Consider the following 24305-nt stretch of genomic DNA (forward strand, 5'->3'; position numbering starts at 1 on the left):
AACTTGACGATATACGGAATCTCCAAAGCGAACATTAAATATTTTGGCACCGAATGGGATAAATGAAAAAAGGTAGTTCGAATTCGTGCAGTGATTTAAAATTGGGGTATATTTTTTAAAGCGTTGGATACATTGTAAAAACCGCAATTTTTATACGTGTGCATATTTAACATAGAAGGGTCTAAATACAACACATACAAACAATTTACAAAAGACCAAAACAGTAAAAAAGTATATTTTAACAAAACGCTTTTGACTAAGGGGACGACATTTGATATAATGGGGGGGGGGAGGAGGATTTTGAAAATTAAACCAGCCTTGATAATCACAAAAATAAATGGTTTGTTTTGTGTCAGTTGAAAATAAATTACCTGACTTGCAATGTATTGAAAATAAATAACTCAGCAGGTCTAATCGAAGTATGAGATGGCACCAGATTCTTCATAAATTCATCTTTTGCCCCCAAAAAAATCGGGAAACACTTCCCAAATATTCTAATAATAAAAGCAAAATTATTATTTAAATATACTTGAAATGTCTGAAAATTGGTTTCATTTAACTTGAGGAATATCGTCTCAGGAACACTTACCTCACTTTTATTTCAATTGAACTTGATATCAAAGAATACAAAACTGGCTCTTTTTTGTAGATAAAACTAGATAGCTGACATGGTTTGAATTAAAGTATAAGACCACCAATTTCCCGGTATCAAATCATTTGAAAAAAACCATCAATGTATCGCCCGATATGACCTTTTACATTGAAGGGTTAAACTTGCATTAAGGTGGTATGGGTGTCTTTCGCCATCTTGGATTGTAAAAAACAGAGAATCTAAGGTCCATATTTTCTATCAAATTAGCAAAATTTGATGCAAGAATGCAGATATTTCATGTGTTTTTACATTTAAAAGATCCAATTTATAAGAATATAACTTATAAATATAAATATATGTACAAGTGTAGATTATTTTTGGTTGTTTTTAAATATTTTGAAATTGTCATTTTAAGGGGAGGTAACTCTAAAACAGTGCATTTTCTGTTGGATTGTTAATGGAATTTTCCTACTTTGTATTTTAGCCGGAAAAAACGCACGGTGACCCTATCTTTTCTTTTGATATTATCAAAGCATTGTTTGAAAGCTATATTTTCCTAATTTATTTTACAATTCTATCATTTCGTTTAGTTTCTATTCACAAAATGGTGTTTTTTCCTGTATAATCCATACGAAATGTGTCATTTTGTCACGACCCGTAGCTTGAAAAAATGCACGGTGACCTATCATTTTTATAATATTTTTTAACATGTATCAATAGATACTACATTTTGGCAAAGTATGAACAAATTCTATCATTTTTATTTTAGACTCCCATACCACCTTAAGTGGTGTTCAGACACTATTTAAAACAGAAAATAAAGGAATATGGAGTAAACATGCACAGAACCTAATCGCACACAAAGTCAATGCATAGAAATATACAAATGTACGGAAGCGTATAAGCGCCACACATTTTTTTTTTCCTATGTTTGCGTTATAACGCAAACCTTTGCGTTATAACGCAAACATTTGCGTTACAACGCAAACCTTTGCGTTGTAACGCAAACCTTTGCGTTATAACGCAAACATTTTGCGTTATAACGCAAAGGTAATGTTTGCGTTATAACGCAAAGGTAATGTTTGCGTTATAACGCAAAGATTTGCGTTATAACGCAAATGTTTGCGTTGTAACGCAAATGTTTGCGTTATAACGCAAAATGTTTGCGTTATAACGCAAATGTTTGCGTTATTACGCAAAGGTTTGCGTTATAACGCAAACATAGGGGGAAAAAAAATGTGTGGCGCTAATACGCTTCCGTACAAATGATCAATGGTCAAAGTTTTTATTCATGTTCATCATCTTGATAGTTGCTGGAGGGTTTTCAACAATAAAAGAATCATTAATACCGTAAAACAAGGTCAACTCCTTAGTGTCGACTTAAGCAATACTGGTACTTAAAGTATAATACTGCACTGTCACTATTTTTAAATCTAGTCATAAATAAAACCACCAAAGTCTAAGCACAATACAAGACAAGAACAGACAGACAGATCCGGTTTTAATGATTATGAGAATTATGATTTTGCTTTATCCTACATATCGGTCTATTAATGTTGTCCCTAATATCTAAAAGTCTTAAATTACAACGAATCTATGTTTTTGCTTTGAGACCAGAATATTGTAAAAAAAATAATTAGCTAAATGAATTGAGTTTCAACATAAGAAAGAGTCCGGAAAACGCGCATAATGCACGATTTTGCGTTATTTTTCTTAGAGCTTCTGGAGGCATTGAGCGGCCCCAGACCCCTCGCCAAAAACATTTCGCCTCACTATTAAAAGAGGCTAGATACGACCCTAGAATCCAATCCAATATGATTTTATAATTGACATAGGATATTTAATTTTACTGCTAGTAATTATGTGTTTTTGGAGGATTATTGCTGCATAATATTATATATATTCAACCCGAGTATGATTTTATCCAAGCAGTGACATACTTATAGATTATTACATGTCATTTTCCATGTGGCCCTGGTATCAGCCCTAGACTCCCATATCAAGCCATTGTGTTCAACTTGTTTACAAATAGCCTTTGATTGTCAGGTTACCGGAAGTTAAACTCGGGGGCTTGGTATGGATTTCGAGGGCTGATATCGATATCGGCCCCGAGGGCTGATAACCAACATTGACTTCCGGCTATTATTGGCCATGCAAAAACGTACATATCAGTACAAAATATGTGATAAATATAAAATAATAGGAAGTTGAGTTTTTGATACTGACTATATCATGTGGAATATCTAGATGAGCCCGATAGGGCGAGTTAAGATATTCAACATGATATAGTCACGACAGTTTTAAAAACTCAACTACCTATTATTCTGTTTATCGGTAATTATGACGTCACGCAATGTTTTGCCTAATAATTTCAATGATACACAGTAGGACAACCGGAAGCGCCTGAGTAAGGATTTCGCCGCTCAGTGATACGGTTCACTAGACGACGTTGTCAACACGTAATGGCGGCCATTATTTGACGTTGGATTTGGCATTCCATGCTGAAAAGTTGCTTTAATGACATTCTTGGATGTTTAATCTTTATGCTAAACAACACAAAAGGTAAAGGTTTATTCCAGATATTTCAGTTAATTACTATCAAATAAGTCGGCTCCAAAGAAATGATTTAAACGGCAAAAATAAAATGTAAAATTATATCAAACATGAAAATTGAAATCCAATATATCATCATTTCCTTATAATGATACTGGTATTGAATCAACTATTTACTGGTGAATTACATTCGGATTTCGGTCTAAGGTATCCGCACTTGTCTCCGGAAATATTATACCCACACAAGTTGTCAACATCCGTTTTCAAACTGGTCAAGGTGTTCTTCACGATCTCCGATCATCTCCATGGAAAATATTCACGCAATCACTTCTTGCTCAGATAATAGAACATTATAAACCTCTAACTGCAAATACGGACCAAAATGAATAAAATTCGAAAGCACGTATGATCACGTTTCATGCCGATTGTTAGTTCTCTAAAAAGGGGGTGGGGGTAATTTCAAGGCCCCAAATTATAGTCTACTGAGGCTACACGAATTCTGCTGAACGTATCGGGTTCAACTCAAAAGTCCATGAACTAAATCAATGGAATGTATTTAAAGACACCTACTTTCACTGTTGGCTATTTTATACCTGGTATGAAATTTCATTTGGAAAAACATTTTTGTGTCCCTGATTTCATATACACCAAAATGTTATATTCATAAAAATTAAATCTTTCATAAACAAAAATTACAAACGGAAAGCGATCACAGTCACAGATTTCTCTTTCACATATACAAAAAAAATTAAAAAATTAGATAGCCATTCTCTAAATTTATATCTCATATTTAAAAGAAATTTACTCATTGAAATTAACCACTGAATCACCCACCCATTTGAGAGCTTACACATGCATAAAACATGTATCCCCCATGACCAGGAATGGCAGGATATGTTACAAATTTAATATGCCTGTACAATTTCTTGATATCCATCAAGGTATATAGTAATCCTATAGGCTATAGTCATATATATATATATATATACAAACTAATTAGAAATGATAATCCATTGACAATACATTGTAGTAATTACTTTAAAAAAATGTACCCCAATTTCATTAATATCATAATATTATCCAATTAATGGTGTTATGACAGTGGTGGTTCATGAATTTAAATTAAAACTAGGTTGTGAGTGCCCCCAAAATGTATAAAATTTCAGCTTGCATTGTACAATGGACATGTTAGATATTCATGTTCACTATTATAATACATTGTATGTTTTAAATTTGCCTGTAACTTTTATGTTTTGATCAGAATTGCTAGAGGCATAACAATTTCTAATACATAATAAATATATAAAATTGAGAATGGAAATGGATAATATGTCAAAGAACCAGCAACCCAAACAATGAGCAGACAACAGTCAATGGCCACCAATGGATCTTCATTGGAGCAAGAAAATATGTTTTTTTTCTTGGTAATTTATTTGGCAAATTTGTATTCATGTGTTGATTATAACAATGCAAAGTTTAGTTTTGCTTTGAATAATTTAGTATATATTCATCTTATTTAGTAATTGTATGTACATTTGCTTTATATACAGGATGGAGAAAGATGTTCACTATGAATCAAAAATTCAAAACAGAGGACTTTTATAATATATATATCAACAAAACCACTTGCAGTACATGCACATGTATGATTGATATACATACAGCAGGAAAACAGTAATCAAATAGAGAGTCAACAACGAGTAATGTCGAAAGCAAAATTATTTTGTTAATACAAAACAATATGACTAGAATATATTAAGGGTAAGTAACCAAATGTGTCTGTTCAGGGTAACAACAGTGGGTTATTTACAATGCACTATGACTTCAATCCCTCAAATATGAAACAAAAACATGATAGACATTATCATGATTATGTATTAACTATTTTGATAAGGAAATAGACTGAATATATCTTACATTTAACAGTCAGACAAGAAAATTGCCAATGGAATAAATTGGGAATGGAAGTTAAAATTTATAGTTTATATTTATTTATGAAATGCACATTTATACACAGACTTTTAGACCAAATGGTATACTTTTAACATGTTTAATAGTTTAAAGATTTTATACTATTATCTATGCTGTATAATTTCAATAATAGTTTCATTTGGATGTAAAATCAAATTTCAAGAATGAAGGGTACTGTAATTTAAAATTAATTTATAAAGATAAAAAAAACAATATAAGGGAATTAACTCTTACTTTATGTGCATCATATCCATGAGAATGAAGTGGTTTAATAAAATTGACCATTTTCTTCAGATAAGAGAATGACTTACAATGTAAGCAGACCATACTTTGGTCAAAGATGCAAATAACAATAAAATATAATATATTATAATTATCATTCATCATTACTTTTCAATTGAATCAACAAACTTAATTTAATAACATTTTTTTTTTTATTTTCAGTACACAACACATACTGGAGGATGAAAATTTTGATACGTGGAATCAGCAAAATTTATATGAAATTTGTTATGAGAGATATGTTCATGTACAGAATGGTAACCGAGGTGGTTCAAGTGTTTATTAGCAGACATTTTTGTTGAACTTGTGCAGGATTTGAATAAATGAAACTTAACTCAGTCTTCAGCTGACTATGGGCTCAATGTGTAGTAAAAAGAGGATTTTGTAATATGCAAAGACTCATCAACATTCAAATGTGCATAAGTGACAGTAAAATGTCACTATATTTAGTAAAAAAATCAGATTATTGTCTCAGTTGTTTTCATGAAAAAAAAATTTCGAAGGAATATCACTGTTGTATAATTTATAAGATTCCTCATTTTTGTCGAGCCTGCGATTTTGTTGCAGAAAGCTAGACAAAGGGACAGTGAGCTGGCTGATTAGGCGGCGATGTTAGATAATTACTTAAAAGCTCTATATTTTAGAAGGTTGAAAGACCTGGATGCTTCATTCTTGGTATATAGATGCCTCATGTTAAGAAGTTTCCGTCAGTCACATGTGCAATGTCATAGACCTTATTTTCATGGTTCAGTGACTTCTTGAAAAAAAGGTTAAGATTTTTTGTAATATTAAATTCTCTCTCATTATAAGTAATAGGATAACTATATTTGGTATGTCATTTCTTGCAAGGTCCTCATGCCCGTCGGGCAGTTTTCAATTGACCTCGACCTCATTTCATGGATCAGTGAACAAGGTTAAGTTTTGGTGGTCAAGTCCATATCTCAAATACTATAAGCAATAGGTCTAGGATATTTAGTGTATGGATGAACTGTAAGGTGTACATGTCCAACTGGCAGGTGTCATCTGACCTGACCTCATTTTCTTGGTTCAGTGGTTATAGTAAGTTTTTGTGTTTTGGTCTGTTTTTCTCTTATTCTGTATGCAACAGGTCTACTGTATATGGTGTATGGAATGATTGTAAGATGAACATGTCTAGCTGGCAGGTGTCATCTAACCTTGACCTCATTTTTATGGTTCAGTGGTCAAAGTTAAGTTTTTGAGTTTTGGTCTTTTTTCTAATACTATATGCAATTGGTCAACTATATTTGGTGTATGGAATTATTTTATGATCAGCCTTCAACATTTATTTTAGCAGAACCAATAACGTATAGAAAGCTACATATACAAAAGACCCCTAAATAACATGACACAAGACGACCTGAAAAGGAATATATTCTGTGTCTTTATGCAAAAGTGAAATATATTAAAAAATTAAATCATATGATGCAAATTAATAAACAGTCAATCTAGAAAAAAAACCCTATACATGTAGATCCCCAATGTTATGGTTTATGCGGTTTATTAAAAAAAGTTGGCAACAAACTTTTACATACTTCATTCAAATAATTTACAGAAAAAAAAATAACAAAAAAAAAATGAACAGGTACCTTTGATTGGATATAAAGGTAAAGTACCTAGAACAGACAAGCAATTGTTTGAAAGACTCATTGTTGAAGGCTGTACGGTGACTTATAGTTGTTAATGTTTGTGTCATTTTGGTCTTTTGTGGATAGTTGTCTCATTGGCAATCATACCACATCTTCTTTTTTTTTTATATAAAGCACAATACAAACACACCAGGATTCTCTTCGAATTCCCCCAAAAAAAGCAAATGGCCACCCCCTCCCCCTATGCAAAATATATTACTATATATATTTGTAGTACTAATATAGTAATTGTAAATAATCATTGATCTAAGAAACTGCAGATTTGAAATAAGTAAAGTCAAGTAGATATTGAACCTTAACAGCAAACCAGAAATTGAGAACCATAAGCCCCTAAAAATCACGCATGCCTTTGATAAAATTAAAAGAGCACCCCAACCCAACCCCCTTTTTGACAAAAAAAGGAAACACTGAAAACAAAACACATAACGATAATTGTATATACGAACGAAAGGAAAATTATGAAAGAAATCGATATGACCAAACAGATAAGTTGTTCATTTTAAAAAATCAGCGACCGGTAACCTGGTAAAATAATGCACGAAATGAATCTTGATCAACTACAAGTACGATGTCAACAAGTCAATCTCATGATGATGATGTAGGCCTCAAACTGTTAGTTTACCAAGTAAGGTCTGTTTTGGTATAACGTTGATATGGATTCAACATATTGCATGACTTTCTTGACATTAAGATAAACAAAATTGATACAAAGAAGAAAAGATTCCGACTTTTAATGACATTTTACGTTGACATTTTCGGCGCCGGAAATTGACAACGTTGATCTATGTATTGACACAACATCGGATGGGGTCGATTCCGGCATATTCTGTTAAAAAAATCAGTAGCACTTAAAATTTGTTGATGTCTTAAAATATATTCATTTTGTTTCAATGATATTTATTTGATAATTAATTTCGAGAGATGAATAGCTATCGTGTACTTCAGAATCAAGGTGAAAGGATGACCACGCCCCCATAGTGGGGACATACAAAATAAAGATGACCGTTCTCCATTTCTACTCGATAGAAGTGCCTAATTTTTTCATAACATCTGCATTATGTACCAAAGATTATAAAATGAAAGTATAAAAAAAATCGAGGCGGAGATTTTTTTAGAATCATCTAATAATTATAGCAGACCAATAGACGTAATAGAGAAATAGGCGAAAATGGCGTCTTCTTCAATTTCGAAAAAAATCGATAATTTTACAATTTATTGACACATATTGATATTTTTATAGGGGTTACATATATAAGGATTCAGCTATTCTTGATAGTTGAATGAATATTTACTTTAAAAACAGAATCTTTTCCAATTTCTAATTCTACCGGCCATGCAAGGGAAAACCTTCAAAAAAATTAGACCCCTACTTTAAAATGGGTACAATTTTTTGCCCTACTGTGGACACCCCTTTTCTTTACGGATTTCGATTTGAAAAACTAGCGAAATTACGATGTAAAAAATTTAAGGTAATTGAAGGATAGGCTTTTTTTTGTACCCCTTTTTAATATCGCTATTAAATTCTACAGTGCAGAAAATCGAAATCCGAAATTCGATGTTCAGATGTGAAAAAATAAGATTTTCTTTTATTTTTTTGTTCAAACATGTAAATAATAAGTAAACTCATATATTTTTCTCTTATAAATGAGCTTACAATCAACAGCATTTACCGCCGGTACTTTGCTGTAAACGAATAAAATGTTTTTACAAAAGCGCGCCATTTTTCAGCTGACGTCGGCCGACGCAAAATAGTCCAATTTTCGGCGTAGGACTACTGAGCGCCGCCGAATCACATTTTGGCCAAAAAGGCACATCCGGTTGTCCTACTGACAGCCAGTACGTTGATACTCGAAAATATTAGGCAGTAAGATCAAAGGGGAAATATTCGAATTACCGATAAATAGCTTACATAGTTATGATACTGTAGTTTTCTTACTTTTTGATCGTCTTATAAATGTGTATGTTTGCAATGTGTGCATCATTTCGTTTTGTTGAAAGCAAGACATTTATATTTAGTGGAGGAAGGAACACGCGAATACAGTTCTTGTCGTCCCTAGCATATTACGCTTGTGGCTACGTCAAATTATGATAACGGACAAACTTGCAAGACATTTTCATTTATCCGTATTTCTTTAAGATAACCCTGTAATCTTAATGATATTTGGTGTACCAACTTCAACTTTAAAAGTACTTTTTATTGGTATAGTAATCAAAGCCAAAATATAACATTCACGAAATCAAATCTCTGGGTTTTTTTTTTGCCGTAAAAGTTTTGTGAAGGCATGAAAGTTTAACTCGGACATTTCCGTAAGACATTGTAAATCTATTGTTTTGAATTGAATATGTAGCTCAATTTATTTTTCAATTCGAATTTTGGGAGCTTACACTTAGTAAAAAACGATCGTGCTTACAGTTTAATGAATTATCTGCCAAAATTTATTTTTGAACTGATATGTTTCAAGTTTCCAAATACAATTTCCGATGGGACATTTCCGTACATCATATTCTTTTGAAAATATGTATGCACATTTTACATGGAGACAGCCATGTTAACCAATACTGAAATATATCACGTCATAGAATGTTCATGCAAAACCTTTAAGAGTTGCTTGAATATTTCGCGAATTGTTCGTGTTTATGTTTCGTGTTTGTTACATGGGACAACGCTAAGTTAAACGTTTTTCGGATAATCTGTGTCTTCCTTAGCCTAAGTATATTATATTTTTATTCTTTCTCTATCATAATATGAAAATTTCTATAAAATATTTCCCGTCAAACATTAGCAATATCTCACGTTGCGTCATAACATGTACACTCTCAGAAAAATTACAGATCCGTATATCTAACATTCCGTCATCGTGTCTTTTCTTTATTATTTTATTATGACGTCAGGTGGTTCAAGAGGTCTGTGAGTGTGACGCCGAATATTTGTAATTTAACCGTTTCAGCGTAAACAGATCAACACCTTACTATGTAAAGTGTAATACAACAACTATACAAGGTAAAGGTAAGAAGGGGAAATGCTTCTTCTTACACTGCTGTAACACGGAAGTGTTTTTGTTTGCGAAAGTGCTGAAAGGTCATTGATAAAACACCTTGCAATGTGCATGAATATTTTTTGGAAGGTCAAGACTAAAATACATTATGACGTCTTGGAAGGCTGTTTTAAATTTTTGCTTTGATGCCTTTCTTCGATGTCAAAACTAGCTAACAGTAAGTTACTGAACATTACTTCTTATGTATTTATGATATTTTTTGGAAAAGCATTAAAGATCACCAAAGAACCAAACATTGTCTGAAATAACCCAAATTTAAAGCCCTGGGCCTTACGGCCGATGAGAAAATCGTTATCAGAACCAAACGGAACTCAACAACAGCACGATCGAAATATTGACAAATTCATTTCTTTTCCCCACACAAGAGTAAAGCGGCCCTGTGCCTTACATGTTGTTATTCAGGATTGTTTGATTGTTGTTTGTGTATTAAACTCCCAATGGAAAATGGTTCACACCTGTTCATGACCGGTTTTGACAAAACATAAGATGGTTGGTATGTTATTTCACTCACAGGTATTTGGGGGAATGGACCCCCTCATTTGGACCTCACTAAACTTGGGGCTCGTATGGATAGTAAAAAAGTTATTGTAATCGACTAGCAATCATTATGGATTGTTGAGACTTGATATATGTTTATACATTGCAGAAAATTGTAAATAAATAAAAAAAAACACCAAACAATTTTTTTTAGTGAGGTCCAAAAAAGGGGGTCCATGCCCCAAATACTTGTGATTTTACTGTATTATAGTCAATGTGGCTTTCGTTAAGATATTATTATGTCTATACCCACATTGCACCGAGTAACCAAATTGCACCTATTGAGCAAAAATAGCAGCAGACACACGACATCTTAGCCATCTTGTAAGATTTTCTAGAGACTAAACAATTTGTATTTTTATGATTTGATACTATGCACATCTTTCAACATAGGTAAACATATAGACGGACGGACCTACGGATGGACAAAATTTGAATGGGAAATTATTTTTGTGCTTTAATTCACTGAACATTTTTATGGCCGCGTAATCATAGGAATGTCTACAAACGCACATTCTACATTGTCATTGAATACTTCAATTCTGAAATTAAAAATTTATTGCTATTGCTGAGACAAAATTTATTAGGTGTGTCGTCAGCAATTGTCCATTTACATTTTACTGTATTATATATAAGTAATTAAGATATCCTCTTTTCGAATTTTAAACATTTTGTGCTCAATTTTCTTCTTTTTTTTTTTAAATAAATTTAAAATAAATAATGTTAAATACAAATTTTTTAATTTTATTTTTATTTTTCAGGCATAGTGTGTTAATATGAACGTCATCAGTTGAATAAATAAATTCAACATTGATTTTTAAATAAAAAAGTCTAGTTTCAGAACGTTTTTTTTGTATAATGAGGACAAAAAGACCACACACTTTGTTTTTCTTCTTTTCATGTGATTCTTCTCCTTGATATATTGATTGTTGGTTACTTAACGTCCAGTGACGAATATGTCATCCATGTTCAGGACGAGGTGGTCCATAAAGAAAATCTGCTTTTATTGCAAATTATCACAATGTTGTCGGTCCATTGCATAATTTTGGTTGTCAAAACCTTCGGACTACATTTTTTCGAGGACTCTGAAATAATGACTGATCTTACTTAGCAAACATCATTCTAAATGTGTCATTAATGATAAGTCTGACACCTTTCAAAATTCTTTCTTAGTTATTTCTGAAATGTGATCTGAAAATCCTACTAGAATGCTTCATTGCAAGATTCATTTTGAAAGATCAGGTGTTTTTTTTTATTATTATATAAAAATGTAAATCGTAATTTGTTCTAAAAATAAAACTACATTGTATATATGTGCATCTTGAAGGCAGAAGCGAACTTGGTTTTTTTTTACCAGTAAGGAAGGGTTTGTACTCATGTTTTACTCTATTTTGTAGACACGCAAAATGAAACAAGGCCTTTTAAAAACTTGTAAGTATACTTTTTCTTTCTTATTTTTGTTTATTTGTTTTGTGTTCTATAGATATTCATAATATTAGAGATTTTCATAGGTTTTTTTTGGTAAACATCTGATTTTCCCATATTATCAATGCATCTCTTTATGTGATTGAAAACATTTTTCAGTGTTGGCATACGCTGAAAAAATCAATTATGACTGACCAGTGAGACATTCATTGTTGCAGTACTATGATATCATGTTTACAATCAGTTTTGTTTATTTGTTAGCCTTAGTTCTCTTGAATCGTTGCTATGACGTCAGCATATTCCTAGTTTAAACAGATATGATTTGCAAAAAGATGCCATAACCCTACCCCAACCATATAATTATATCGAGATAACGAAATAATTATATCGAGATAACGATAAAGTTTAAGATATCGAGATAACGATAAAGATATCGAGATAACGAGGGTGGAGTTTGGCGCCTATAAAAATGTTTATTCCCGCCACATTCTGTATGTGCGTGGGCGTATCATATGACATTTGCGCCGATTTTGAAAATTTTCATTCTTTCATTTGCGCCGATTTATATTTTCTCCTAATTGGATTTACAGGTAAGTTACAGGTTATACTTTTACGTGTAAATTCCAGGTAATACAAAGAAAGCCACAACAAAAGATAAAATACGAACGTAAACCTACTTTTTACAAGCAACTAAACTTATATATATCCATGCTCTATCATTATAAAAATTCATCATTCATCACATGGAATTGAACTTTTTTCGATACTTTTCAGGGTTCAAAACAGTTATATCCATGTTATGATTGATAATTCATAATATTTGTACAACTGGCTAACTAACAAAGGTCTTTAATGATAATTAAAAGTTGTCTCATTGGCACTCATACCACATCTTCTTATAACTATTTACCTGTTATTTACCTGTGAAAAAATCGGCGCAAATGAAAAAAATAATCGGCGCAAATGAAAAAAATAATCGGCGCAAATGAAAGAAAAATTCGGCGCAAATGAAATGCAGATCGGCGCAAATGCAAAACGCCGATGTGCGTATCGTTCCTCAGGAGCCTGTAATTCAGTGGTTGTCGTTTATGTTCACGGTGTATATTCATAACGCTTCCTTTCCGATAAAATCGGCGTTTTTGCTTCCTTTCCGATACTTTAACGCTTCCTTTCGGAGTTTCGATGACGACATCGCACAGGATCACGATATTAAAATGAATAATGCTACCGTCAAGAGTTAAGTTAAATAAAAATATGTAGCTCACGGAATATTTGAATGTTTTGTCTTAATTTATACCAAGTTGATTTTATTAAGCAAATAATATAAACCAGTTCAAACAGTTCCACAATATCAGCGTCGTTGACGATGACAGATAAAAAATACATTTGTTTTCTCAGAAACTATTTAAAAAAACAAACAGCATATTGATTCGCAAGCTTTTCATTATATTTTAACTTATCAAATGGGTTTACCTTGTTCCGCTAACCTGAAACATTCGTATATATATCTCTTTTTCTTTAAAATCAAGGAAACACTTCCTTTCCGATAAATCAGTCCCAGCGTCAATTTTGGAAACGCTTACTTTCGGAGTCTAAGGAAAGGACTCCTTTCAGATTCACGTAAAAGTAATGCTATTTTCAAATAAAAATGTAGCCGTGCGCACAGGCTAAGAAATAATCACGACTTTAGCTTATTGTTTTACGATATAAAAAGTATAAGAAATAGAATTTATAACATTGAGACAACATTTTATTAATATTTAACATGATAAAATGTCACCGTAAATGATCATATTTTCAGTGAGGGCTGCACCTCCCATATCCTTTCTCATACATAAGCAACATTGTTAGGCACAACTTTGTATGTTGGCATTATTTAAAGAACAAGGGCAGATTATCAATGAAACCTATCACGTGGCATTTAATAGTTAGAGTCCGTGGCGGAGAGTAAAAGACTAGTCGACCCCCGGGGTCTGAATAATGTGTTCGACGTAAGTTGACATGTCTATTATTCGAACTGTTACCTTGTGAGATAGCACGTTGAAATTACGGTCAGTACAAAGCGGGGTTCATATTCATTTTTCATTATCATGTTTTCTTCCTGAATATGCATCTGACTTACTTTAGTTTTAACATATTTATTTATAGTGCATTGGGAAACAAGCTATTGCAACGTATATATAAAATCCCTCTACACTTTGCATTATACTTGCCACTGGACGTTAAATATCCCTCCATCTATCGTCATCTGGAGACTCGTCATTGAAGTTCTAATCGAAAAGTTAAAAAACGTTTTTAACAAATGACATGGGTAAACTTGCTTTGTTCTTACTGTGCTATAATCTGGATAATGCACAGCAAAGGTGTGCATTATAGCTACCTCAGATATACTGCACAGTTCAAATCTTATTTTACCTTTAGGAGCGGTTCCTGGATTTTGAAAGGGGCGTTATTCTATAGAATTAAAATAATATCGCCGAGTGTAGCGAGACTTAAAACAATATTGACGATTTTATGCTAAACACGATGTTTTGTCCAATCCAAGGGTGAACTACCTATTCGCCTCTACCCCCGAATTCGCCATCGGCCTTGAAATTACGACAAAGTTGAACTTTGTACAAAGTAGTTTCAAAATAGGAAAACAGAAAAATTTCTTATTGCGTTTATTTTTTACCTAAGCTGGGACAATTACAATAGGTAATTACAACAACTTTTGGTATGCCCTGTTTTTAAACTGAATAAAACAATATAATTTTTTTTACAGGAACCATATTTTCGACAGTTTTTTGTGGAAACGAAAGACACAAAGACAGGCTAAAAAATCGGATATTTCAAAGCCTCAAGAAGTGACTCGTGTATCATAAATGTGATAAGAGAAAAATTCTTCCCACAACTAGACTTGTGTGGTTCTCTTTGAAAATTATTTTCGGTACCCAAGCATATTATAAACAAGAATTAGATGGATGCTATTATTTAAAAATAGAAAAGAACGAAAAGGGGAATTTAGACAAAAACAAACCCTCTCCTATTAAATAATTTGTTCAGTTAGAACACAAATTTTAGAAATGGTGATTGTGGTATAAAGAGAAGACAGCTTTCTTATGGACACTTTGTATACAGAATAACAATTAATTTCTATAATTTCTAAATTTCTGCAGATCATATAACAATGTGAAAGTATTAAAATATTGAAAAACCGTGTATTTAAGTGCCAGTCTTTTTCAGAATCAGGCAATGTAGGTAAAAATCAAAACATGATTAGAAAAAAAACACCGAGCTAATCATACTATTTAATACTAACCATCGTCCTGAGTTAAAAATAATTGGTCTTTCGTTTGTGTGTGTCTGGTAATATCAAATAACTTGGTTGGAAAATTGGTTAGAATGATAGCAAATTATAGCAAATTACAGAGTTATCTCCCCTTATTTGTTAATTTCTAGTGCATTTCAACCAAATTGTATCTTCTATTACCAGAACAGAAAACGGAAATAAATGTTATTTTTGTCCACTACATTTTATCAACTGAAAACAATGTCAAATTGGGTGTTTTTTTTTGTCATGTTTTCACCACTGCCTGATTCTTAGGCAGACTGGCACTTAATACGCAAACACTAGAACCTATAGTATCTTCCCTTGGTGACTTCTGCATAAAGGATAGTAGAATAATCGTTTAGCTCTTTGTATATTTTTTTCTCCTGAACAACAGGTATATATAAAAAAAGAAGATGTGGTATGATCGCCAATGAGACAACTCTCCACAAGAGACCAAATTGACAGTCACACAGACATTAACAACTATAGGTCACCGTACGGCCTTCAACAATGATAAAAGCCAATACCGCATAGTCAGATATAAAAGTCCTCGATAAAAAATTCAAACGAGAAAACAAACGGCATTATTTGAATAAAAAAAGGAACGAAAAATTACAGGCTCCTGACTTGGGACAGGCACATACATAAATAATTTGGCGGGGTTAAACATGTTAGCGGGATTTATAAAGTAATTTATAAACTTATCAGTGTCATTTGAGAGATCAACTGTACAATGTATCAGACATTTTAAAAGAAAACATATCTGAATTTATATACAATTATCAAATGTATTCTCACACTGTAGTCTTTCGGAATTTCCATGCTTTTTTTATGAGGACAATAAATGGTTACTACAACTTGTAGATTGTATTCATCATTCTTGTATACAATATACGAAATGGCTGTTCTTTTGGCTAGCCGGGAAGACAACAAAAATGCAACAACAACGCTTAAATTGTTGTTTTTCATCTTGAAAAGTTTGATGCCTTTATATCAAGATTAATTTAATAGTTTCATTTGGTCCAGGCGCTTCAGAGAAGTGTAGAAAGTTAATGGACAACGGACACCACTACGTATTATTTCCCGACAAGCACTATTTTAAATCGGTATTTTAAACTTAATATGAGAACTTTCCGACTACACGAAGAGAGAAAGAAACAGAAGAGAAAAATAAACTTGTTTTTGTTTTTTATAGAAATTCTCATAGATTTAATACACGAATTTCAGTCAGACTAGAGGCAAGTAGAATTTCTGAGACGTATTTCAGAATAATGTTACTTTATATTTTTAGTTCCCTACCAACGAAGGGGGCTTAAGGTTTGCACTCTGCCTGTCCGTCCGGCAAATCAGCTTTCCACACAATTTAGTCATGCTTGAAGATATTGGTTTAATATTCGGATTATTTGTAGGTGTAGGACTACAAATTAATGCACCAATTCAATTAAGAACGCGTGTGAAAGTAGTACTACCCTGTAAAATATAGCACTTTTGATGACTTTTTTATCAATCTATCATACACAGATGCAGAAACTGGGTCGGCCTATTCCAGGGCTTCTAGAGAAAACTAATAAGGGGTGTCACGGGCTTTCACTAAAGGTCATGTAGAGAAGAAACAGGCGCTTCTTTTGCGCAAGGTATCGATGGCCATAGCTATGTTCAAAAATCTGAAACTATAGATCTCAAAATTTGAAAAAAAAATGTCAAAAAAACAGGGGGTTGGCCTATTTCAGGGCTTCTACAGAAAAATAATGAGGGGTGTCACGGGGTATGACTATATACTAGGTCTTCAAGAGGAGAAACAGGCGCTTCTTTTGCGCAAGGTAACGCAGGACGCTTTGTTCAAAAATCTGAAAGTAGAGCTCAAATTTGAAAAAAAAATATATATACTTCACGTATTTTCGTGTTTTGACGTTTTATTTATCGTTTTCTCGTGTTTGCCTCAATATGCGTGCTTCGTGTTTCCCCTCATTTATTTTCCGTGTTTCGTGTCGGTGCTCTTTATTTATTCTCGTGCATGTACCGCATTTGATAAAAAGACTGTGTGTTATAATACCTTCTGAAACTGGTGTAATCTAATAGAAGGTGATGTATATTGTTACCATTCTACTTTTGCAATATGTATGGTATAAATGAAGTCCATCAAATCACTATGAATAATATTTGTTTTTAAATAAGATGCAAGTATAGCCGGCGCTAAGAGCTAGAAGACCGCAAGGTCTTCATGTCCATTTATAATGGCTGCATAATCTCCAATTACGGTTCTGGTACTTTTTCCCTGATATTTACGATTTTATTTCTCGTGCTTCGTTTTACCCGATTTTTACTTTTCGTGCAACGTTTTTGCGATTTTTATTTCACGTGTTTCTGTGTTCAGTACCGCCAATCTTAAAATGTTTATTTTAAAATATTTTTACAACATAATGCTGAAAAATCAATGCTGATCAATGCTAGTGTGAGATCTATCGTTTTGACTTTTAATAATACGCCCCGGGACATCAAAATGTTTAGACATATTTGCATTTATCCACAGTCTGACCGTTGGTATAAACATTTTTAATTTATCTGAAAGGATGCGTTTCGTAGTAACTTTAATCTTAAAGGAAGCGTTTCCAATCTCTGAAAGGAGGCGTTTTGGTCGATGTTCAGAAAAAACTCAGTTATTGCATGCATTGAAAGGTTAGGAATCTTACAATATATACAAAATGAAAACTCCGAATTTATTTTATAATATAATCAATTGTATATTGTGTTAAACGGTCAATTGTTCTTGCATTCATGACTTTTATTCTTGATAAACTTGTTGTACTCGTCGACGCTGTTGTTGTGTAAACCCGTATGCTTTCTGTAATCGATTGTAGACATTAGCAAATCTTATTTTGGATACTTGTTTATGTACTTTGTTCCGTCACCTATCAATTCTTTCAAGAATATTAGTATTTCATTGATAAATTAGAGTAAAAGGACACTACTATTCAATCGATGTAATCATTTCCTGTGTACAGTATCGGAAAGGGTGCGTTTTCTGACTCGGAAAGGAAGCAAAAACGCCGATTTTATCGGAAAGGAAGCGTTATGTATATACACCGTGTATGTTACAGTCAACTTTCTGTATACCATATTTTTGTTGTTCACTGTATTGTACATACATCAGGCCGTAAGTTTTCTAATTTGAATTTTTTACATTTTTCATTTCGTAGCCTTTGTTGGCGTTGATAGCTGACTATATGGTAGGGGTTTTGCTCATTATTGAAGGAAGTTTACTTCTATTTCATTTGTGTCTGTTGGAAAATCACTAGTTGTCTCATTGGCAATCATACTGCCATATCTTCTTATCCAATTCAATGTTTTGATTTAATAAAAAATAAAATCATATTATTACACATGCTTCTTATATGATATAGAATCAGATATTTTTTTTATATTTGAGAGTACCAGATATTTCTTACCAAAGATAAATTACACCACAATGTAATGTGCCATTATGCAGGGTTCACACATTGCCGATTATTGCTCCCGTTTAAGATCAGACAGCGATACGACACGAAAAGTGAAAAAGTCGAATTACTATCCTCAATTATCTGGAATGTCTTATTATTGTCTGAACGCAGTCGTTTAATCTTAGTTCACACTGCCGATCAGATCAACTCGATCAATCCAGATCAAGACAAATCACGTGATCGGGAGACTGGTCTGACTCAATCGACAAGAATGTTCGGGATAGTCTACCTTTCTCGTCATCAAAAATTCGTCGAGAAGCGGTTGAATTGATCGGGAAAGGATCGTGTAGAGATCGTGTTTGGTCGGAATACAAAAAAATTACCAATCAGTACTCGATCATTACGACCTTTGCTCGACTTAGATGTCCGATCATTTCCAGATTAGCTCGACCAATACCCGATCGCTTCCAGATCACTTCGACTTGTATATTTATATTATCCCAGACCAACTCGACCAATACCCGATACCTTAGCGACCACATTCGACCACTCTTCGATCTCTACTCGACCATACACGAGAACACATGACTGCTACACGATTCTCTAAAAGTGTGTGCAGATCTGATTAACTCTCATAACTCTGCTTCCGCAAAAATATTCTGGCAACATTATTCTTTACTACAAAAATTCCTGAATGTTCCTTTGTGTCTTTACTTTTGCAAGGATAGGTACGTTTTAAAAGAGAGACTAAAGACACCAAAGGAACAATCAAACTCAGAGATCGAAAACAAACCGACACAGACATAGCGAAAACGGTAACCGACGAGAAGACAAATAGCAGTCTACATAACATAGAAAAATAAAAACTTAAGCAACACGTAACCCAACAATACCTGGGATGATCTCAGGTATTCCGGAAGGGAAGAAAATCCTGCAATTTTGGCACTGGCGGATTTTTCAAATATTAAAGTAATTGTGCAATAATATTCAATGTTAGACTACTGATAACAAAGTTATCATGTTTCAACGTTGCCTTGGTTTATAAGCACATCAAGATTATACTTTACCTGTTTTATGAACTATTTTCTGTTTTGTCTGTCCGTATTTTCTGTTTGTTCAGAAATGTGTGTAGCAAAAATATGGTAAAATTGCCAATGAACATATCTTCACAGAACACCAATGACACATAGATTATCAATAACAACTGTAGGTCACCTTACAGTCAATTTTTGTTCTTTTCGAAATTTTTAACGTCATTTCAAAGAGAAAAGAGACAAAAGACAAATAATTTTTTATTTGGAGCGAATTTCTTTCTAACAGTAACGATACAAACTGTTCAGCAAGCACAAGTTTTGATCATTTGTTTCTAACATACTTTTGCAAGTTTGCATAAACTTTGTTAAACTCTACACTCGTTGTAAATGCGTCTACAGTTTGTCGTTCGTCGTTTGTTAGTTCAAACGATGCATTTCTTTCTAACTTTTAAATCAATTATCTAAACGTTTTCTTGCTTGTCATAACTCAAAACATCTTCTAAAATTACTCAAAATTTCAATCCCCTCTAACCAAACAGTGCATCTGTTTCTACTTCTGTTGCGTTTAACAAACTATAACAAACGGCACACAACGTTTACCAAACTTTGGTTGGAAAGAAATGCTTGTAAACTGTAAAAGTGTTTTAGAATAGGTATCAGTCCAGGGAATGACATTCTACTTTGGGTCAAATTTTTGGGAAATATGTGACATCTTTGACCTCTTTTTGCAATATTTTTTGGCAAATTCATACAGGTTTTTGCCATACAGCAAAAAGAAAATAAATACCTTTAACCATTCAACTACTGGATATCAAATCTATGAAAAATACTGATTACATACTTATGCACATATATATGACAATCAGTACGCTTTTATATGTAAGCAAGCAAGGAAATGGGGATGGTAAAAGTTTATGTATATTGCTATATCAGATGATTACTAATCCAGTGACAAGTCTCATTTTGTGGTGCCATTTCCAACACGAATGTGTCCCCAGTACACAGGTGCCCCATCCGCACTCTCATTTTCTATGATCAAAGGACCTTGAACATGGGGGTAAATCTCTAATTTGGCATTAAAATTAGAAAGATCATATCATAGGGAACATGTGCACTAAGTTTCAAGTTGATTTGACTTCAACTTCATCAAAAACTAACTCGACCAAAAACTTTAACCTGAAGCGGGACGGACGAACGAACAGACAGACCAGAAAACGTAATGCCAATAGATGGGGCATAAAAATGAGCAATAACACTTCCATTACTTATCAGTTTCCACTATGAGGAAGTTTTTATAACCATTGGGTTCCTTTTTATTGAGTTAGTGCAAGTATCTCAAACTGCACACACAGTGGTCGTCGTGTCAGTCATGCACTGCCTCACCTAGATTTCTCGGCGCCTTTTGAAGTCTACACCTTCTTTTTCGTCTTCTATGCAGTCTACAAGCTCCGTCACAGCTATTAACCTGTCTCTCTGAGCTCTTACCACATTGACCACAAATCCAACTGCTTTATTTCTATGTAGATATTTTAAATGTATGATTTTACTCGGACCTTCTACTGAATATATCACCAAATAAACGGAAAATATGTCCATGGGACACCAATAGTGCCACTGCTAGCATATGTAACAGTATAAAGGGTCATGTTAGGATGTTCGTGTGTACGGACGGACAAGGGTAACACTCCAAAGCGGCAGGGAATAAAAAATTCGGACGTTTTAATACTAAAAATGCGCATATCCGACCAATTCTCGATTATCCCTACGACCCATATACGATCAGGACAATCAGGTTTGGTCGAGATAAGGCTGAGATCGTGAATACTAGTAGTTGATTTGGTCTAGCTAGTCGAGTAAAGATCGTGAATTGATCGGAATTATCGAAAACATATTCATTTTGTTGTCTGGATTGAGTCGTGAATGTCCATGGTCGAGTTAAAGTCGTGTACAGTCAGATGGCGGTCGGGTAGAAGTCGTAATCAGGACCGATCAAAAGGTTGGTTGAGATCGGTCGTGAAAATTTGGACAATCGGGATCATCGAGTTGATCTGATCGGCAATGTGAACCTATAGCTTTAAGTTCGTAATGCGGGGTTCACACATTGCCGATTATTGCTCCCGTTTGAGATCAGACAGCAATACGACACGAAAAGTGAAAAAGTCGGATTAGTATCCTCAGTTATCTGGAATGTCCTATCATTGTCTGAACGCATTCGTTTTAGTTCGTAACAGATTCCTACGGATCGGGAAGGGTCCGAATAGTTCAGCAAAGCATCCCGACAGTTAGGTGCGTCCCGTAACATTCGGGGCAACTCAGCCGATTTTGTCTAGTCGGATTACAATCGTGGCTATGTCGTGACAGATTCTGCTGTATCGGATCGAATTCCGAACAATGTCTTGTGTATTCTGGACAGTGTCCTGTGGAACGGGAATGATCCGGAGTAATTTTTCATAGCTGTTTTTCTGCCGATTGAGCCCAGATTGCATCCTGATCTTGTCGATTGCGAACCGTTTTTTGCCGAAACCGAAAACAAGTCCCGTTATTAATACGAAATTAGTCAATGATACCCACGTTAGAGTCCCCAGTGTATATAAAGTGCGAATCCAGCTACTTCATTTTTACTGTTATATGCGGGTATGTCTATTGTAGAATAAAGGATCATGGGAAAACTGTATTTGTTTACGTTTTGAAAATATCAAGTTAAAGGATTTTAAGTTAAGTTTTAACATATTTTCATTGTGATATGTCTTTATAATATACAAACATAGCATTAAAGTTCAAATAAGTGTTATAAAAGCATCATAATATAGCATATCGATTATTGAAAGCGATCCATTTTAACTATAGATGCGATGAATTATCACTGTTAGTGCAGTCATTATTAATGTAGAATTTTCAAAGATGCGAGGAATTTTTATTGTAGAATTATGTGATAAATGCACTTACAACAAATGAAAAAAAACTTAGTTGATGACTTTAGGATTTATGATACATGTATTTACAAATTGAAATACAAACTCCTCATTCATTCCTCATCAAATATATACGTTTTCAAACTTGTAACAAAAGCGATTCTCAAAATGTCATATTGTATTCTTCAGATTACGTTTCTCCTTGATTTTAACTTATATAGGGAATCACTGGAGCGTGACAGCAGCGGGCCCTTTTAGGCAGTCAGTGGGCCCCTACTTAAGAAAAGTTCTAGATCCGCGAATGGACACTACCGCAGAGGTAAAACCATGCACATTTGGGTTATTGTACACGAAATGCATGCTTCAATTCATGTTTGTTGATTTTAGACCGACCCTTTGGAACTCTATGTGGGCTATTTCAGCAACTAGGCAAAAAATCCCCGAATTAGATACACGGTTAGATTCAGCATGTCAACGAATTCCAAATATCTATATTAAAGGACTTTTGTCTATAAATTTGGACCCCACAAAATTGAAAAAGGGACCAAAAATATAAAAAAAAAAATGCATGCATTGAAGGCATGACTGTAACAATAGGATGAATATACAAAAATATCTTATTCTGGGGTCTCATGGGGGTGGGGGTGGGGTGGGGGTGGGGGGGGGGGGGGGGGTGGGGGGTTCTGATCCCGGATCCCGCTTACTGTTTTGGCAGATTCCCGTATTCCGCTTTTTGTTTTGTCAGATTCCCGTATCCCGCTTATACTATACAGTTCTAATTTTTTGTTATTATCCGTGTCCCGCTAGACTTCATTTCCCGTTTTTCACTACACAATCATTTGACTATCACCTGTCACGATTGCAAAAAATCGGCAACCCGGCGTGACGCTTATACCCAAATGTGACCCACTATTTTACTCTATTTTGACTCATATTAAGCAAATTATAAATATATTAAAAAAGTAGCGTAGATTTTTTTTATCCCGTCTCGTTTCGTTTTTGAACCATCTATAGATGTCTTATGTGACAATATGACAACTCTCCATCAGAGTCACAATTTATAAAAGTAGACCATTATAATACGTCAAAATACGGTCTTCAACATGGAGTCTTGGCTCACACAGACAGCAAGTTATAAAGGGTTCCAGTGTAAAACCTTTTAAACGGGAAAACAAAGGTGCAATCTATATCAAGATGTACGAAATAAGTGGTGAAGTGTCATGGAAATGGATAAAAAAAAATAAGGATAAAGATCCCTATACGCTTTATAAGAAACTAAATGGAATACATTTGAAATAAATGTTATTTCTATTGAATTTATTAGAGTGTTTTAAAACCAGACTTTCCTCCGCAAGTTAAATTTTATCAAATCTTTCTCTTACTTTATCTATTGTTTGAGCAAGTCGGCTAAATTAAGGCTTTACAGCTAATTTCCTAATGCATGTAAAGCAAAACTGTGGATGGCTTGCTTGCTTTGTTTGTATAATTGTTTATACAAACTTTGTAAATAAGATTGACATTTTTAA

At 33.7% G+C, this 24305-nt stretch overlaps 1 protein-coding gene and 1 long non-coding RNA gene across 4 annotated transcripts in view; both read left to right on the forward strand.

Annotated features, from left to right (window-relative positions):
* Positions 1–3185: 3185 nt before the first annotated feature.
* Positions 3186–5899, forward strand: LOC134686821 (uncharacterized). The gene is made up of 3 exons (XR_010101662.1): positions 3186–3572; positions 4696–4906; positions 5561–5899. It is a non-coding gene; the product is annotated as an uncharacterized LOC134686821 (long non-coding RNA).
* Positions 5900–9945: 4046 nt separating this feature from the next.
* Positions 9946–24305, forward strand: part of LOC134686822 (uncharacterized) — a 63611-nt gene continuing 49251 nt past the window's right edge. The window contains exons 1-2 of one of the 3 annotated variants that reach the window (XM_063546624.1): positions 9946–10072; positions 12056–12089. In XM_063546624.1, coding sequence (XP_063402694.1) covers positions 12065–12089 — 25 coding nt within the window. In that variant the 5' untranslated portion in view covers positions 9946–10072; positions 12056–12064. Of the gene's footprint in view, positions 10073–10167; positions 10279–12055; positions 12090–24305 lie in introns of those variants that run through there. The other 2 variants (XM_063546626.1, XM_063546627.1) reach the window with 2 other exon arrangements.

The sequence above is a fragment of the Mytilus trossulus genome, chromosome 10 (assembly GCF_036588685.1).
Source record: "Mytilus trossulus isolate FHL-02 chromosome 10, PNRI_Mtr1.1.1.hap1, whole genome shotgun sequence".
Taxonomy (NCBI): domain Eukaryota; kingdom Metazoa; phylum Mollusca; class Bivalvia; order Mytilida; family Mytilidae; genus Mytilus; species Mytilus trossulus.